This window comes from Tiliqua scincoides, chromosome 1, assembly GCF_035046505.1.
Source record: "Tiliqua scincoides isolate rTilSci1 chromosome 1, rTilSci1.hap2, whole genome shotgun sequence".
Taxonomy (NCBI): domain Eukaryota; kingdom Metazoa; phylum Chordata; class Lepidosauria; order Squamata; family Scincidae; genus Tiliqua; species Tiliqua scincoides.
This window is the reverse complement of record NC_089821.1, coordinates 227,815,265-227,835,030: the sequence shown is the minus strand read 5'-3', so window position 1 is coordinate 227,835,030 and position 19,766 is coordinate 227,815,265. Positions and strand designations below refer to the sequence as shown.

General features: G+C 44.0%; 1 protein-coding gene across 1 annotated transcript in view; it reads right to left on the bottom strand.

The window, feature by feature from the left end:
* The window catches only part of DISC1 (DISC1 scaffold protein), a 186,403-nt gene that overhangs the window by 13,066 nt on the left and 153,571 nt on the right, over positions 1-19,766 (bottom strand). The window contains exon 11 of the mRNA XM_066623035.1: positions 8,294-8,564. Coding sequence (XP_066479132.1) covers positions 8,294-8,564 — 271 coding nt within the window. The remainder of the gene's footprint in view (positions 1-8,293; positions 8,565-19,766) is intronic.

Genomic DNA, 19,766 nt, shown 5'->3' with positions numbered 1-19,766 from the left:
CAGAACATACGATCATGTTGGCAACCTTCAGTCTCGAAAGACTATGGTATCGTGCTCTGAAAGGTGGTTCTGGAACAGATTTCATACGACTATACGTATGAAATACGTATGAATACGTTCGTATTCTTTCATGCGAACAGAACATACGACTATAGTATTAATCATGCAAGGTCTAAATATCAATATCAACTCCTAGGTCCAGGAAAATCATAGCATTAACGAACAGTCCAATACTAACTAACTCCCTGCATGATGACTCAGCTGTGTCAGTGTGGTGCCTGCTGTACCCCACTGGGGAAATTTAGCCTCTGGAGGCCTCCTTGAAGTAAAGGAACATTTGTTCCCTTGGCCCAGAGTAAGCCCATGCCGGGCCACTGGTTCTACTTGAACTTGCACCAGTTCTATAGCTGGGAAGGGGGTTAGGATCTGGTATACAATGCTGCCAATGAACCCTTCCCCTTCCTGATCCCAATCCACCCTCCTTCCTACCCCTGTCCCATGCTGCCCACCTCCCTCGCACTCCCTTGTGCACATGCAACTGTGCCAGCGGGTGTCCAGAGGTTGCTGGTGCATGGAGCCAATTGCTCAGTGCTTGCAGTGGTAGCCATGCTGCATGCTCTGGCATGTTACCTTTTCCTGCAGTTGGAAAGCATTGTACGTCACCAGAATGCTCATTCTGGTGGCATACAGTGCCGATAGGATTGGGCCATAAGAGTATGTAGTAAGAAATAGATTCTTCCATACAAAATTTAATACTGTGTCACTTTTGAATGTAGAAATTGTGGTCTTCTCTTTTGAAATACACACAGTCCAAAAAAGGGTTGGATGAAGCCCTCCTGAGGTGTATTTTAAAAGCAGTTGTGTACAGGGTGACCAAATGTCATAACCGCAAAAGGGGACAAGGCACCCCAAAATGTAGGACATCCAAGAAAAATATAGGGCATGACAAAATAAAAGCTAAAAACACTCATATATTGATTTCATGTGGTTAATTTAAACACTATATTACTTATTATTATATTTAAAACTATATTACATATAATTTATTACGTATATTGTATTAATTACAAGAAGGTTATGCACTGCTTGCAGGGCCCCATTCACAGGGGAAAGAAGGACATTTAAGTTCTTTTCCAGGACACAAGGCTAAAAAAGAGGACATGTCCTGGAAAAAGAGGACCTCTGGTCACCCTGGTTGTGTATATATGTGGATCACCCTTCACAACACACATGATACATGCATGTATTTTGTACATCACTGTAAACTATGCCCACTTTTTGGATGGTTTTGGTTCATCCCGAGAGAAAAATGGTAGAAATATGACAGGAAGGGAGGAAATTATAGTTAAAAAAAAAAAAAGCATTGGTAGCAGTACAATCAAAGCAGGAATTCCTTGAACAAATACATAATGTATAAACCCATTACTTGATGCTATAAACAAGCATTTTGATTATGCAATTATGAAACAATAAGGAAAGGACCCTTAAGGATTAATAGAAAAAGCAAGAACTAATATCACCCATGAAGTTATGACTCAGTAATTCCAGCTGGCATTCAATAACTTTCTCCAGTGATTTGAAGCGATTCAGCTGTTACCATATGATCTAGAGTTGGAAAAGGATTGCATCATTATTCCTAGTAGCTGGCTTGGAACTAGAGGATTTTCTAGCTCAGCACTTGGCTAACATATTATTGCTGCCACTGCAGTCATTGGACTGGTTGACGTGTCTCTATGCGTGTGTTTTTTTCTCAATCCCTATATAGAAGGGTGATCTGAGCTGATTCACTGCCCAAACAGCCACTGTGTGCCGCCCCATACCCCAAATTCTGCTGCCTCCCTGGCCAGTATTTGTGTGTATGCACACAAACCAGTACCTGGCAGTACATGCACACACAAACACAAAATTCCTTTGCTCTGGAAATATCCTGCTGCCTGGCCAGGAGGAGAACGTAGCAGTAGCAGTGACCTCCTCCCAGCTCCTCCAGCACTGCTTCCAAATCTTGGCACTGGAGACAGGTCCCCAGCTTACCTGTCCAATGCTAACCCTTCTAAACTTTTTATTCCTCCATCTTCATTCTGTTGCTGTTTTGAAACAGAGAAGCAGAATGGGCTGGAACATGGAAGTCAGGAAAAGTACCTCTTCACTTCTAGCAAGGACACTCCTTGTTCTAATCTAGCCCCTTGTTCTACAGCTCCATTTTAGTGGTAGTTTGCAGTCAGAAGAAGGGGCAAGGTGAGGTGGTTGTGGAGGTGGTTAATGGACACAGTATTTGGCCTGTGCCAGTCTGCCACTAGAGACACTCAGGGCACAATCCTACCCTACGCTGGAACGGGCAAGCCAAGAGGCTTGTGCTGTATCCAGAGAGGGATAGGGGCCCAAAGCAACTCAGCCAGAGGTAAGGAGAAACATTTTCCTTTACCTCCAGGTAAGGTGCCCTTGCCCCAATGGGTCTCCTTGGACTTGAGCCACCTCCTGAGGTGGCACAAGACTGAGGAGAACAGAGCGACTTGCAGCTGCTCCGAACTCCCCAGGAACAGGGGTTATGCAGGATTCCAGCCCTGCCTGCTGCTTCCCACTTACCCGCCCCCAGGGCCGCCCACTGCCCACCCTCCCCCCATCCAGGAACGGCCCAGTTGGGCCGACACAAAGCTTGCTGAGGAAGCCATCATGGAGGCTAGATTCAGCCTCCATGTGCCAGCACACCTCCATGCACTGGCATGGCTTACTCCCGAGGAGGTACAAGTGTGCTTTATGGCATGTTTGCAACCCTCCTGGGCCAGCACAAGGAACTTGTGCCGGCTCAAGTAGTTCTCAGGATTGTGCCCTCAGCCTCACTTTGCTTCATGATTGAACCAGCACTGCCTTTACTTTTCTTTTTTTTACAAGCTACATATTGTGTTCTTATAGTGATATTTTAAGTAAGACAGAGAAAAACTGAAGAGTGAAATAGGAGTCACTGAGAGTTCAGTACAAGCAGAACTAAAAGGATTATGATCTGTACAAGTACAAGAACTGGGAAAAAAGTCATAAAGATAAATATATTTATGTACATACAAAGTTTAAGTAATTGCTCTTTGCTAGGGGCATAGCCATATCACGAAGAGTAAAGGTCTCTGCAAATGCAGAATAATTGTGCTAATCATGGTGGGATTGATATGCTCAATACATATCCAAATTTAACAGCGCCAAGATGACCAGATACAATAAATGACAGAGCGCTTAAAGGTTGTATAGAAGAGCTCAATATGGAAGGCCGCATGTGCCAAAATTCCCTCTTCTATACAATGCTTAAAGATATAGGCACTCTGTCCTCCACTATATCTGGTCACCCTGAACAACCCAATCCTATTTAGTTCTATGTATTGGCAACCTTCAGTCTCGAGAGACTATGGTATTGCGCTCTGAAAGATGGTTCTGGCACAGCGTCTAGTGTGGCTGAAAAGGCCAATCCGGGAGTGACAATCCCTTCCACACCGGGAGCAAGTGCAGTCTGTCCCTGGCCTGTCTCCCTGGCTATGGGCCTTCCTTCTTTGCCTCTTAGCCTCCGACTGTTGGCCAAGTGTCTCTTCAAACTGGGAAAGGCCATGCTGCACAGCCTGCCTCCAAGCGGGCCGCTCAGAGGCCAGGGTTTCCCACTTGTTGAGGTCCATCCCTAAGGCCTTCAGATCCTTCTTGCAGATGTCCTTGTATCGCAGCTGTGGTCTACTGCTGCCAGAACTAGTGGAGCTAGCATTCTGGCAGCAGTAGCTGCTTTATACTTGCCACAAATGGTGCTCCAGCAGAGTGCAAAACCACATACTTCCAGAACACAGCACACGAGGCTGGATTAACCCTGTGAGCAGTGGCAGAGACAGGAGTATTAGTAGGTTGGTTGATTGGGAGAAACAAGGTGGGGGGGAGGAACAGAGCTGGACGGAGGCCTGTCGGAGGTGGGAGGGAGTGGCACCCAGAGTGGGCAACTTGTACTGGATGCTATCCCCTTCCTAGCCTCCCAACATGACCCCTTCGTCTCCTTGGATTTGTGGCAGTTAAAGAGCTGGTGCAGGTCTGAGGAGTACATTCCAAGCATCAGTGATCGGGAGACTTATGGAGAGGTAAGGGAAAATATTTTCCCTTTCTTCTCCCAAGTTTCCCGATCTGCCCTGCCATAGTATACAACGCACCCATTTGGTGCGGCTGCATGCTGTTCAGGAGAAAGGATGGGATTGGGCTCTGAAATTTGAAACCCTGCATGTTATAATGGATATCTGCCAGCACAGTACCGTATGGTCAAAGACTACGTATAAAACCGTATCTGAACTACCCTTGCTCTTCTCCTCTGTGTCTCAATTTGTTCGGAACACAGAAGTAACATTTCAATCAAACCTTAATGGAAACCTAATTTCACGTGAGAAAATTGCACTTAAAATTGCCTGGCCTGAAAGCAGGCTCCAATTTACAATGTTTGGTCCAGGTAATGAAGTAAATGTCTGGAAAATGGAAGTATATTAAGTAGTCATGGAAACTATAATTAAAGTGTTCAGTTAAAGAAGAGCTAAATTCCAACACTTTGATGTCAAGCTAATCAGTTGCCAATATCCTCCTCAACAAGTTTTTGCATGTCATCTGAAATAATGCAGCGACCAATTTTCTTTATGATGATTCTTACATCTACATGTTTAGATTCTATAGGCTCCAAAATGGAGGATACTTCCTTTCCTTTCCTCCCTATTCATATTGCTTCATCTGAGATAAAACTAGTAAGATATATTTCAACTGAGCTGTCTCATCAATGTATGAATACAGAGTGAGGGAGTCAGGTCATGGGATCATAAAGCCCATTTGATTTTCAAAAGTGATTCAGGAAGTCAGGCAATACACACACATGCAAACACACACAGTATTATTATTATTATTATTATTATTATTATTATTATTATTATTATTATTATTATTATTATTATTATTATTATTAACAACAGTATTTATATACCGCTTTTCAACTAAAAGTTCACAAAGCGGTTTACAGAGAAAAATCTAATGGCTCCCTCCCCCAAAAGGGCTCACAATCTAAAAAGATGCAAAAGAACACCAGCAGATAGCCACTAGAAAAGACACTGCTGGGGTGAGGTGGGCCAGTTACTCTCCCCCTGCTAAAAAGAGGAGCACCCACTTGAAAAAGTGCCTCTTACCCAGTTAGCAGGGGTTAGCAGTACCCAAGAACAGAGAGGGAAAGGTTCCTTGCGCAATCTAACGTAAGTTAGGATGTAACCTAATGTTGCTGATTTTTCTTGGGCTATGAATAGTTGACTCTTCTGTTCATTGAAGACTTGCTAGATGAAGTAAATTCCAAGCACTGTTTCCTACAGTGCTTAGCACTGAATGCTATTCAACATTTTTAGCCTGCCTTTATTGTCATCATGCAACTGCAAAACCAATTTTCTAATCTTTTCTGTCTGTTTGAAAGCTTTTCCCCTTCAGCCAGTGACTGTACCACTATGATGTGGACAAAGTTGTGGATTGCCTGGATAGCCCAGGACTAATGTCTAGGGTGGCCCTAATCTGAACTGAAGTGGCTTGCCAGGGGTGATTAAAATAGCTCCCATGGCAGAGACTCTGAGCTGGGGCCAGCAGCCCTGGTGGAAATGAAGCTCCAGACATGCAACAGAACAACAAGAAAATATAAACAAGTTTTGACCAATGTAATTTTCTGTTGATTTGCTGCTTGTAGGATTTAATTTATTCTCCCAAACACACACAGGCAAGTAGTTGGAGAGGAAAGGAACTCTGCTGCCACTTATGCAGAATCATGTAAGTACAGTAAAGTATCATTACTTTCTTGACCAGGCCAACTCAGGCAGGAACAGAGTTTCACAGTAGGATTAACCCTCTCCACGGACTACTCAACTGAATACTTCCATTTGTTATGGACTGACCGGCACTTTATTGAACTGCATGCTTATTGTGACAGGTACTCGTACCACACTGCCTTCTTTAAATAAATAAATAACCTGCATTTATTGGCCATTTATTAAGGACAAGTGTCCTTAGCGCCCTTATCTGACAAGTCTGTTCCATGTTTAGGCTTCAGAGGCCACATGCAGTTGTATCACTTAAGACCATTTCTGCAGGTTCAAGAAGAGAAGGCAGTGGAATCAAAAGCCACAGCACTCAAAAACATCTCCTGTGAGAAAAACAACTCAGGTACCTAAATCCTTTGTATCGAAAAGGCTAAAATTAGCATTTACAATTTAAGTCTGGACTAAATTTCATTAGGTAAGCCAGGGATCCTCAGTGGCCTGCCTTTTGGCAAATCTCTGCTGTTAGTATGCAATCAAGCAGCATTAATATAACCCAGGGTTCATTTGCTATTAACCTGCATGCTCTTCAGTGCCTGTTTAACTTTTGTGAACAAGATGCCAAGGTATTAAAAAGAATGGAAACTGGTTTTAGCAAAATAAATATAGTGCTTATAGAAAGATTTCAGAATGTTTCTCCTAACAGTTCTGCAAAGTCATAAATACTGAAGCCACACTACAACATCACTGACAGACAAATGAAATATTTAGTTAATTAAACTTCACAATCAGTTAACAGCATTTAGTGCCAGTGCAACACCTTTCTGATGGTGTTCCCCTGACTCAGGACTGGCTGGGAGCTGACAAATGGTACACCTTTCTCATTAAACTATAAAGATGCCATGTACTCTAAGACCTTCTAAGTCAAGGCCTCTCCCTTCAGAGGCATGGGGACCACTCATCCGTCAGTTTCCAAGTTTGATCTATCTAGTATAGAATGCAATTAGTCCTAGAGTGTCTCCAAACAGTTCCTCCTTCTGATATTCTTTTTTCTTTTCCCAAAACTTACCTTCTAACAATAGTGATGGAGAGGGCCCAAATGGAAGGGCAGCTCCTTGACTTCACAAAGAGTGTGAAGTCCTTATTCAGTCTAAAATGTAATGTATTCGGTCACATGTAATGTGAAAATTAATGTTTTTACTGCCTTATTTGATGTTTCTACCAGTTGCTATACTTTGTACTTGATTATAAAGCTTTGTTAGCTGCTTTGGGCATTTGCTTTGGTGTGGGAAAGGCGGGATATAAATTTCTTAAACAAACAAACAAACAAACAAACAAACAAACAAACAAACAAACAAACAAACAAACAAAGTGTTCTTCAACCTGTGGGTAACGACCTCAGTGGAGTTGCAAAGCCTCATTTGGAGGGCTGTGGCAACCTTTCAAACCGCTGTGCAAGAGAGGGCTTGGCTTCAATCCAATCATGGTACTGCCTTATCAAAACTGAGTTCTTGATATAATGCTGCACAGCCCCTTCTCGCTGTCTTGTCCCGCAGCTCGTAACGCTGGCCCTTCGCAGGCTGCTACCCCACAGGGTTGTTGTAAAGACACAAGATATAGGGGGAAACAGGGCAGGGGTGGGAGGTTACGGGCAAATGAATTGGGTCCCAAGAAGGGGGAAGGATCACCAATCCCCATACTGGGGTCCCCAGTATCTAATCTATCTAACTGGGTTGTGGCATGAAAAAGGCTGAAGACTGCTGGCTCAAAAGCCTTACCAACAGGAATTTCACAGCACAAAGACCCCAAGGAACTGTAGCTTGTCAGGGCTTCCAGGTTCTCACTATAAGGGCTCAGAAGACTTTAGAGCCCAAAAGGCCCAAAGTGGGCACCTACCATCACTGTTGCTATAGGTAAGTTTTGGGGGATAGGAAGGGTGGGCTCACAATAGAGGGAAGCCTTCCCTGCAACCTGTTTCTTTCCCGCTCGCCCCTTGTAAGGTAAGTTTGGGAAAGAGGATCACAGGAAAACTGGCCACAGGGAAGACAGGGGACAACAGAGCTTGGATTCTGAATTCAGATGAGCTTTCCCCCCTCCACTCTGCCCAAATTCTGGCACAGTACACTGTGTCCTTCAGCAAGAAGAGGCCACAACTATTTATAGTGGTACCAGAAGGATTGCCTCCCAGATTACCAAATACTAGACAGAAGCTCCTTGCAGGTCCTGTATAAATGTAGATATTTACATGTGGAGAGAATTTTCCTATGCAGTATGATCTGTGCATGGGTAACAGGGAGTATTCTGATGTGGAAACAACTTCCATTTAGGAAACTTGTAATGTGTAAAGCAGTTCCTATTGGCTTCATCAGCTGATTCCAAGTGTAAATTTCACTCCTAACCAGTGTTGCTGGACTTCTAAGCCATTGCAGACTCTTCCCTCTTGAAACTGAAAAGAATGACATCAGTGGAAAACAAACCAAGAGACAATACAAAACCAAAAGAACCACAAATACCTCTTTCAGTTCCCAGTGTACACTTGGGTGTTTGCTTTGGGTTACACGATGCTGGAGAGCACTCCACTCAGAGTCTGTAATTGGAAAGTGTTTTGATTGTCCCTGCTTGGTGCTTAAAGAGGCATCTGCAGCCTCCTCTGCTTCATCTGTTTGGCTCTCTTCTCCCTCGGAATCACAACCACCAGCTTCGTTCAGCTGAAACCCTCGGAGCAACAGCTGACAGGCCTCTAAGTCAACTTCCCACACTCTTTCAAGAAGCTGGCTCCCACAGCTGAAACAAAAGCCAAAAGAAAATAAGACGTCTGTTTGGGGAGAATAGTTTGCATCCTACGTAATGCTTTGGGGTGATCTTGTTGTGTTGTGTTGTGATAGAAATGGTAGTCCTCACAATGAGTCTTTTTTCAGAATAGTGACCAATTATTTCAGTCTCAGTTGTCGTAAATGTACTTATTACCAGCTAGATGTCAAGGGAGACCTTGCAACAGGATACTGTTGTCTGATGCTTATTAGGCTATGTAAGTCCTGGTTTGAATTCCAAATCTCACAGCTGTTTTAATAATAATGGGTAACATTGGGTAGCATGGATTTCAAGCTCCATGAACAGGGTCACCCAAAAACTCCTGGTGCCTGAAGAGATGTGCCAAATCTCTTATTCTCTCTCTCTCTCTCTCTCTCTCTCTCTCTCTCTCTCACACACACACACACACACACACACACACACACACACACCCCTTAGTCAGTAGCAAGCCAGCTGCCACAGCACATTTGCGACCCTCCTGGGCTGGCGCAAGGGACTTGTGCCAGCCCAAGTCAAGGGCTGAATTGCGCCCTCAGTTAGCTGAAACCATTGACATCAGGAACACATCCCTGCCCTCCAGAGGCGAGGGTAGCACAGCTACTCCAGAGGGTGTTCTGAGCCCCACAGAGGACACCTGCATCTGCTACTGGTGTCTGCAGGCCTCAGACAGACCCTTTTGGCAAAAAACAAAAAAACTTTTTTTGTTTGTTAAACTAGAAGTGATGCTTTTATGCCTTTAAAAGACATTATGAGGGCTGGAGAAGTCCCAGAGGGAGGGTGCAGGGGACCCACTCACATCCACTGTTAAGTGAAACTGTGGATACGGGATCTGTGGGTACGGGGGCCCCCTGTGCTAGATTAATAGTGCAATCCTATGCATGTCTACAGAGAAATAACTTCTATCAAAATCAATGGGATTCCTTCCATGTAAGTGCATATAGGATTACAGCATAAGACAGATAAGTTCATGGCACTAATGCAGGTATGGACTAGGTACAGAAAATCCTGTCTAAGCTGTGGGTTGGACCTATTTATTTCAACTTGATTGCTTAGTTGTTTTCACTGTATGATTTACTATTCATAACAAAACTCTTGAGCTTCTCTCCCAATATGCATTAGAACTTCAATTTTTTAAATAAATACTTAAGCTACATTTGAATGAAAAGCGGTGCATCAAACATTTTTATTGTACTTCATAATTGGCTTTGACGATTAGATCAGCATTATACAGCACACATTCATCTTAAAAATGGTTTATTTGTCAGAGCTTTTAACTGGATTCTTTTATTGTCTTGTGTGATTAATGCCCTATTTTTTTACCTGTTTTTCTGTGTTTTTGGACACTTTTAACAGCTTAGAAGCTCCTATGCAGGTTCAGTGGTGTGAAAAACTGCTGGGGCGTACTTTGTAAGCTGCCTTTATAATCATACTTCATAAGCTTTGTTTGAATCGCCATTATCTAGTCTCATTTTATCTAGGACAGGGGTCTCCAAACCCTGGCCCAGGGGCCACATGCGGCCCGCAGCAAGCCTCTATCCAGCCCGCAGCCAGGCTCTTGACCCCTGAAAGCCTCTGGCCCACTCAACGGAACACGACCAGAGCTGTGCTCTGGTTGTGTCTGGAGGGTGTTCTGTGGGCCAGAGAGGTTGAATGAATGAGCCCATTAATTATTTTATTCACTCATCTAAGTTCCATCTCTAATTTATTTAAATTTTATATTTAAATTTTTTTCCCCAGTCCTCAACACCATGCCAGATATTTGATGCGGCTCTCTGGCCAAAAAGTTTGGAGACCCCTGATCTAGGAGATTGGGTGATTCTATGTTATCTTCGCAGGTTCGCAGCTTGGGGGTCCTCCTGGATTCGCAGCTGCTCCTGGATTCCCAGGTGGCGGCTGTGGCTAGGGGGGCCTTTGCTCAGCTTCGGCTGGTGCGCCAGCTGCGACCGTACTTGGATCGTGCAGACCTGGCCACGGTGATCCATGCCACGGTGACATCGAGGTTAGATTACTGTAACGCGCTCTATGTGGGGCTGCCCCTGAAGACGGTTCGGAAACTACAATTAGTACAGAATGCGGCGGCCCGTGTGGTCACCGGAGCCAGGCGGTTTGACTCTGTCAGCCCGCTTCTCCGGGGGCTGCATTGGCTGCCCATTCGTTTCCGGGCCCAATTCAAGGTGCTGGTTTTGACCTTTAAAGCCCTATACTGCTCTGGGCCAGGATATCTTAGAGACCACCTACTCCCGTACAATCCGGCTCGCCATCTCAGGTCATCAGAGAAGGCCTTTTTGCAAGTGCCGCCACCCAAGGAGGTCCGGGGGGTGGCTGCAAGAAATAGGGCCTTCTCGGTAGTGGCACCAACATTATGGAACTCCCTTCCCCTTGACTTGAGAATGGCTCCCTCTCTTGAGAGCTTTCGGCGAGGCCTGAAAACACTGTTGTTTAAACAAGCCTTCTGATTTCTGGCCTTCTTAACTTTTTATACATCTTTTAGTTTTACAGGCTTGATTCCTCGGTGATCTGCTCTTTTACTCTTTTAATCTGACTACTGTTTTTATGGCCCTGTAGTGTGTTTTTAAATGTTTTTATCTGTTTGTATTAATGTTTTTTAAATTCTATTGTTTTTTAATATGTTGTTAGCCGCCCTGGGTCCCGTTAGGGAGAAGGGCGGGATAAAAATAAAGTTTTTATTATTATTATTATTATTATTATTATTATTATTATCTTGTACAGGGGTCCCCAAACTCTGCAGTGCTACAACCCACCTCTGCAGTGGGTTGCAATGCTCCTGGTGGTGCTAGAGGCCTCTCTGGGCCCAGCAACAAACTCTACAGGCCTCTGTGAGCCTCAGAATGGCCTTCAGAAGCCTCAGAAAGGCACTTCCAGTTTTCAGAAGCAAGCAGCTTATGGAGAAGCATATGGAGGCTTCTGAGGGCCATTCTGCTGGACCAGGAAAGGCCTCCTGAGACTTTGTTAAGTAAAAGGATTCTGGAATGGCTCCTATTTGGAGCCAAACCACTGCAAGAGTGGGCGGAAGGCCCCAGATCACAATCCACTGTATTTGGGATTATGACCCACCAGTGGGTCATGATCTAGTAGATTGGGGAAATATCTCCATGTCTGGAGTACTGAGATTGGAATGCAGTTAGCAATTGTTAGGGCAGGAGGTGTGGTCTGGAGGTTGAGCTGTCACCTTGTCTGAAAAAGCTAAACAGGATTTGTTGCTTGGATGGGAGACTGAGAAGCGACTGGTGTGTCTGTGTGGAGGATTGGAGTATGGAGGAGTCAGCTGGCAAAAAACAAAGCAAAACAAAAAAAATACAGGTAACATCCTTGATAAGTTGGTTGGAAGCTTGGTTGCATCTGTCTGCAAGAGCTTGGAAAGTGCAAGCTTGGGCAGCCAGGGTATGGATTACACTATGAAAGGAAACACCTGGAGAAGTGGAGGTTCTATGAGGCTGTCTTATGGAATAATACTTGTAAACATCTCATTGCAAAAATTATATTCAGTCTATTTAAACTGCCTTGAGTCTATTGAGAAAGTTGGTATATAAACACCATAACTAATAAATAAAATTGGGCAGCCAAACCTGTCCATCTAGGTGAAGAGGGTGGGATAGTGACGAGGTTGGTTCCACCTCTCCAATCAGGTAATTTGATGATATCATCAGAGCAAAGTTATATACAGGTGGAGTCTTGACATCCATTCACAGACCCCCACCCCCAAGATAGCAAAACCCATGGATAATGAAATCCATGGGTTCCAACCCACAATGATTCTGAATGCAACTGGAACCTTGTTCAGGACACATTCTGAGCCTTTCTGAGGCCTGGACATCACTGGAGAACATCTCCAGTGACATCCGGGAGCTCAGGTCTGGCTTCCAACATGAGTTTGGAACCCACGGTTAGTTAAAACCACGGATTCTAAATCCATAGTTAGGGAGTCTAAACCTGTATTTCCCAGATCACAAGAAGTGAAGGTTGTTCTCTGCCTGTCACCTAAATGACCCATTTGTTGGAAGCTCAGAGAAGAGCACCCACTTGTTCACCTGCAATGACTGGGAATTCCTTGAGCAATATAAGTAGTTTAAGCTAGGGACAGTCTAGCTAGCTTGCAATTAGGAACTTTTTGTTGCTTTGTCTTCTGAGTGACTCAAACCAGACTGTAAACTTTTTTTGGGGGGGGAGGGGTTACAGGCATGAGGCCTGTAAGTTTGAACAGCATCCCAGCTCCATTTGCTGGGCATTAATGGTATTATATCCCTTTGGTGAAAACTTTTTTTTTTTGCCTGCTAGCTAAGCTCAGGCAATATCCATCAACCTGCTTGCAGATCTACTGCCCACCTTTTTTCCCCATATTATATAATTCAATGTTCATTTAGTTTTTTAATGAACTAGTTACCTTTTGACCCGTGTTTTGCCTGGTCCATGTTCATAAGTAATTCAGTGGATTGTCACACTAGATGCTGTTCCAGAACCACCATTCAGAGTGCGATACCATAGGCTTTCGAGACTGAAGGTTGCCAACAACAGTGGATTGTCACATCACTTTGCTCTGCTGATGCTACTGTGGGTTTATTTTTTAGTAAGAATTCCTTGGGTTCAGTGCTTTCCTGGAAGGGGAATTTTCTCAGATAGCCCTCCTGTGCCCAGACCAGGGTCTATGAGAGGAATTTTAGCAGGGGGTACAAAGTTTCTTCGGGGCCCTCCCAAAGGGGAAGGGGGGCAACGGGGGCAGGCAGATTGGGAGGGGAGCAAAATAGGGCAGGGAGAGGATGTTGACAGCCACAGTAGTCTTTGGAGCTCAGGTCTACTAGGCTTCTTGATGCAGAGCCCAGGTCTACCCGAACACGCAGCATTGGCAGCTAAATTAAGTAATATGGAATACCAAACACACTCTTAAGTCTCTCTAAAATTTTTGAAATACAGAAAATTGATTGCAGAAAATTAGCATCATTGTATTTAGGCTCACACTAGAATGGATCAAAATGAACTTCTGCAGCAGCTGTAGCCCCACAACTGGGTCTCTGAGCTTCTATACACTCTTTCATGGTTATGGGATCCACAAGACAAACTGTAGCAGGCCAGTTTCCTCCCAGATTTGACACTGTGTTAAGGAGGGTCATGGGTGCTTTCCTGGGCCTGGTGTGTATGGCTTGCAGCAGCAGTTAACACTGCAATCACATGGTTGTGTCTCAGCATTATGTGCTGGCAGCGAGTTCAGGTGAGATAGGAAAATATCAGGCTCCAGGAACTTTCTGGGCCCCCTCCTTTGGTTCCTGGGCCCCCTTTCTGACCCTGGGCCCAGGTACAAATTACCCCCTTTACCCCCCTCTCCTAGGTCCTGGCCTGAAGATAGTGGCAGCAGAAAAAGACCAAGGGTGAAGGAAAGGGTACATGTGCACTAACCACTAGACTCTACTTCTCTGGTCAACTCCCTAGGAGCCGCCTTTCCCTGACATCTTGCAATGACCTTTATGATCTTAATGTATATGAAGGATGGCATGCATGAGTGGATGTACAAAAGTATACAGTAGTAGAAAAAATATATTAACCCAGCATATTATTTTGTTTAATGATTAACTTTTGAAAGCAAAAGACTTGCACACTATTATTGTTATAAATGTATTTCATAACTGCAGTACAATTAAATATTGATTTTCTAAGGTATCCTTCTAAATTGCAGGAACAAATCAGTTGATAAAACACTGTGAAACTGGTAAATAGGATACAATTTCTTAGCAGTTTGTTTTAGTTCTGTGGTTATTACAGTCTGCCTAAATGCACAGAAAAAATTCTCTTGAAAATTTAATCTTTTATTTAGTAAAGGCCAGAGATGACATTGAAATGGCAGTAACTGGATCATAAAGAATGAATAAGATTTATCTGAGAAAAATAATTCAGCTTACAGCCCAATCCTAATCAACTTTCTAGTTCTGATGAAGCCACAATCAGAGGCATCACTATGGTTTGCATTACCCGGTACGAGAGTTCATTGTATCATATTGATTATAATATCATGGGCACAACCTAAATGCAGTGGCATCACTAGGTGTCACCCCCCATTAACTTTATTTATTTATTTAAATCTATAACACTGAACAAATCAGTAACCAACAAAAAACCAATGGCCAACTTGATGGCACTCACACAACTGAAGAAAAGTTCTAGTATTAGCTCATGATGGTATTATTTGAAAATATCAAGCATTTCAAAATTTTGGCCAGTGGTGGTGTCACATACCCCCAAGTCATCACCTGGTGAGGTCTGCAACCCCCTACTGAAGCCACTGGCTGCCATGCAGACCCAAGGCAAGGAAACAAACATTCCCTCACCTTGAGGACATCTCTGTGACTGCCTCCCCACTGCAGAATGCAGTGTGTGCCCCACTGGCACAACTACCTCAGCGCTGGAAAGTTGGTGAAGATTGGACTGTTAAGTATTTTACTGTGGCCAGACACTTTTTGATCCTTAGGAATCTTTCAAATAGGAATTGCTGAACATCTCATATTGACATAGTAAGCTATGGAGTTTCAGTTTTTATTTTGAAAAACCGGTTTCCAAAGTTACTGACTGTCATCTTCTAAAGTCACTAATATGAAGATACAAGTGAAATGTTTCTATGATGTGCCTATGCTATTTTCTACTATATAAGTCAATAGGACCCATTGACTGAGGAACTAACGGACAGCAATCAGGAACACAGTTGAAGTTTTTCCTACAGGATTCCCTCTCCTCTCCCCCAGATTTATTTGACGGGGCAACTGAAGTGATGACAGTAGACAAAGCCAACAGTCTTCCAAAAACGGGGAGAATAAATAAGAAATTTCTCAGATCATCTCAAATGGGCATTCCCAAGCATACAATCAAGTTTTTTGTACTCCTAGAATAGGAAGCTTTCCGGCACAATTGGAGCTTTAGGGCCCAATCCTATCCAATTTTCCAGTGCTGGTGCAATTGTACCAATGGGCCGTGTGCTGCATCCTGTGATGGAGGGGCAGTCACTGAGACTTCCTCAAGATATGGGAATAAGAATCTGTCCTGGGACCAGTGCTTTTCAACCTCTTCATAAATGACCTGGAGACAGGGTTGAGCAGTGAGGTGGCCAAGTTTGCAGACGACACCAAACTATTCCGAGTGGTGAAGACCAGATGTGAGGAGCTCCAGAAGGATCTCTCCAAACTGGCAGAATGGGCAGCAAAATGGCAGATGCGCTTCAATGTCAGTAAGTGTAAACTCATGCACATTGGGGCAAAAAATCAAAACTTCAAAAAATCAAAACTAATGGGTTCTGAGCTGTCGGTGACAGATCAGGAGAGAGATCTTGGGGTGGTGGTGGACAAGTCGATGAAACTGTCGACCCAATGTGCGGCAGCAGTAAAGAAGGCCAATTCTATGCTTGAGATCATTAGAAAAGGTGTTGAGAAAAAAACGGCTAATATTATAATGCCATTGTACAAATCGATGGTAAGGCCACACCTGGAGTATTGTGTCCAGTTCTGGTCGCCACATCTCAAAAAGGACATAGTGGAAATGGAAAAGGTGCAAAAGAGAGCGACTAAGATGATTACTGGGCTGGGGCACCTTCCTTATGAGGAAAGGCTATGGCGTTTGGGCCTCTTCAGCCTAGAAAAGAGACACCTGAGAAGGAACATGATTGAGACATGCAAAATTGTGCATGAGAAGGATAAAGTGGATAGAGAGATGCTCTTTACACTCTCACATAACACCAGAACCAGGGGACATCCACTAAGATTGAGTGGTGGGAGGGTTAGGACAGACAAAAGAAAATATTTCTTTACTCAGCATGTGGTCGTGGAACTCCTTGCCGCAGGATGCCGCAAGCATCTGGCCTGGATGCCTTTAAAAGGGGATTGGACAAGTTTCTGGAGGAAAAATTCATTACGGGTTACAAGCCATGATGTGTATGTGCAACCTCCTGATTTTAGAAATGGGCTATGTCAGAATGCCAATGCAAGGGAGGGCACCAGAATGAGGTCTCCTGTTATCTGGTGTGCTCCCTGAGGCATTTGGTGGGCCGCTGTGAGATATGGGAAGCTGGACTAGATGGGCCTATGGCTGATCCAGTGGGTCTGTTCCTATGTTCTTATGTTCCTTTACCTTGCGGCTGCATTGTGGCTGCACCGGTGCTGAAAATTTGGATAGAATTGGGCCCTTACTCATTAGAGTAGCTGGATCACATGCATTCAGTCTGATCCAGCAAATCTTCATGACATTGTACCTCTAAGGAACAGTACCATCGACAAGAATTTTCACATACACTTCCAAGAGTACAGAGCAAAAGGATGTTTGCACAGAGTTATCTGTCCACAGAAGTAACAACCATTCATGCATAAACACCATTGAAATCAATGAAACACCATTTGGGATAATGTGGATAGGATCAAGAGTGTTTCACTGAAATCATGATGTATCACTTGTAATAAAAAGGATAGAATCTGCATGTGCATCCTAGCAATGTTCATTTTTTATCCTAAATATTTTTGTTTTCTTGCTTGACCTTCAAGCCAAATATTGTGCAGTGGACTCTGGACAGCTGACTTTTTTCCTTACTAAATACCAAACATATCAACAATGACTATCCCGTTTCCTGGCTTATAACAAATAGCTACTTCTCCCTCCCCCCCAGTACACTACATAAGCTCTGAAATCTAAATTGAAATCCAAAAATAGCCTGACAAAATTATTTCTTCCTTTTCCTTCCTCTCAAAAGAATGAAGAAACTGACATCAATATTTTGAGGGCAGAGCAGGCTCTTTGGATTTATGAAAGAGTATAGATTATGTAACCGTGTCTTATGCTCTATAAGTCCATTTGAGAAAATAAAGGGAGAAGAACAATTTTTCTATTGCTAAAAACCAATAATGGATGTTTGATTATGGTTATTAAAAACAACACACCACATAATACTGGGCAATACAGTCATAAAAAAGCATTTGAGCAAGGGAGTGGGGCTGGATTTTTTTTTCCTTTTTGTATTCTTTTCATCTGCCAGACATTCATTTCATCCAGGACAAAACTTTAATCACAGCCTGTCATTTTCCTATCAATGTTCAATGTCACTGTGTTATAGTTAAATTATCTCCACGGGAAACACAAAATGACAGACTGCTGTAGCTGATTGTTTTTCCTTTGATTTCTTTCTAAGGTGAAGAAGATAAGCTTGTAGAGCTGGATTGTCAAAAGCAGGAAATTAACTAATTTACAAGGAAATCAGCAAGGCCTTGTTAGAGCTTACTCTCTCATTGGTTTATCGTATGAAGTTACAAATTCATATGTTACATAAATTACATATACGTACAAGTTGAGTGTCATTATTCATGAGGCTTCTGTTCCCAGAACTTACATGGGTGGCAAAAATCGCATTAAAGCAAATCCATTTGAAAAGAATGTCCCTTTGGTGATTTAAAAACAGCCTTGCTGAACTTCGATGTAAGACAGAGTTATTAGGCAGACAATCCATCAATCAGTCTCTCTCCAGACCAGCCATTTTCAACCACTGTGCCGTGGCACACTGTGGGTCTGTGCCGTGGCACACTGTGGCACACCTGTGAATGGTCCCCAGGTGTGCCACAGGAATTTGGGAGAGGGTCATTTATCAATAGGACCATTGGGGGATGTGAGCCCCCATTGACAGCACAGTGTGCCTTGTCAATGGTCAAAAAACTGATGGTGTGCCTTGACCATTTTAGTGCCTTGCCAGTGTGCCGCAAGATGAAGAAGGTTGAAAATCACTGCTCCAGACTCTTAGAAAGGCTTCCTCCAACCAGAGTAAAGTGATTAACTTTCTTTCACGAACTCAGGGGGAAGGGAGGGGTCGCTTGCCTTGGAGTGAAGCTGTTTCTAAGTGCCTGAAGAGAGAATAATTGCTGGATTGTCAGCCCTCTCTCACATTAACAAGGTTATTGTTAAAATTAGTTAAAATTTAAAGGGCCCATCTCATCACGCTGAGATAAAACTGCAGGTAAAAAAATCTGTGGATAATTAGGTTATACCTGTACACTACATACAGTAACTTACATTTCCTTTTTAAAAGGATATAATCTAGTGCATAATGCTTGGAATTTTTTGTAAAAAGGTCTATGCCAGGGGTGTCAAACTCATTTCATATGGAGGGCCACATAGCATTCATGATGCCTGCTAAGGGCCGGAAGTGATGTCATTAGGCAAGAAGTGATGTCACTAAACAGGTCATAACAAAAAATAAACACTTTTTTCTCACTTAGGAGCTCATTAGCTGCAAATAACAAAAGAGAAAATATACGAATCTTGATCATATTTCAAGATATGGGAGAGCCCAATTTTCATGTGGGCTGCCCTTTCAGTAGTAATACCTCAGCACTACTCAGCAGCTGAAAACCTGAGGGCCATATGAAAAGCTTCCTTGGGCCGCATCCGGCCCCTGGGCCTTATGTTTGACACCCCTGGTCTATACAGTATTAATGCTTCTGTACACATATTTAAAAATGCATTTTTCTCCCCTCAGAAGTCTGTTCTGCAAGACAAGGCAATGACTTGCTTGGCAGCCCAATCCTGAGCTGCCCGCAGCGCCCAGGCTCAGCAGCACCAAAAAGGGCTGCCGCCAAATCCTGAGCCTCCAGCACTACCGCAGGAGGCTCCTCGGAAGAAGGGGACATTTGCCCCCTTCCCCCGAGTAAGGTAAGCAGCCCCGCAATGGGACTACTCTCTTTAGCGCTGACCATAAGGACGGCGCTAAAGTAAAGGCGCTCGTGTAGGGCGTGCAGCCCTGCACAAGTACCCTGGATCCTACAGAGCAAAGCTCCGTGGATCTGCCTCTCTCCCTCCCCCAACACGACTGCCACCTGCCCCCTGGCATGCCTCCCCCCTCCCCGGAATGCCACGCCCACACCTCCTGTTCCGCAGCCCAGCAGTCCGGGAAACCGCAGAGCCACAGAACCCAGGCGACTGCCACACACTAGCCCAGCACGGCCAGCGCTGGGCTAGCTCCGGTGGGAGCCCAGTGGTGAGCCCCGTAAACATGCCTTACAGCACGTTTGCGACTGTGGTCCGCAGCGCGGAGCCGTGCCATGGACCACAGGATTGGGCTCTAAGTTAGCAGACAAAACCTTGGGACAGCTGTTGGCTAACACAAGTCACAGCTTACATGACACAGCTTTCTTTTTCAGAATTCTG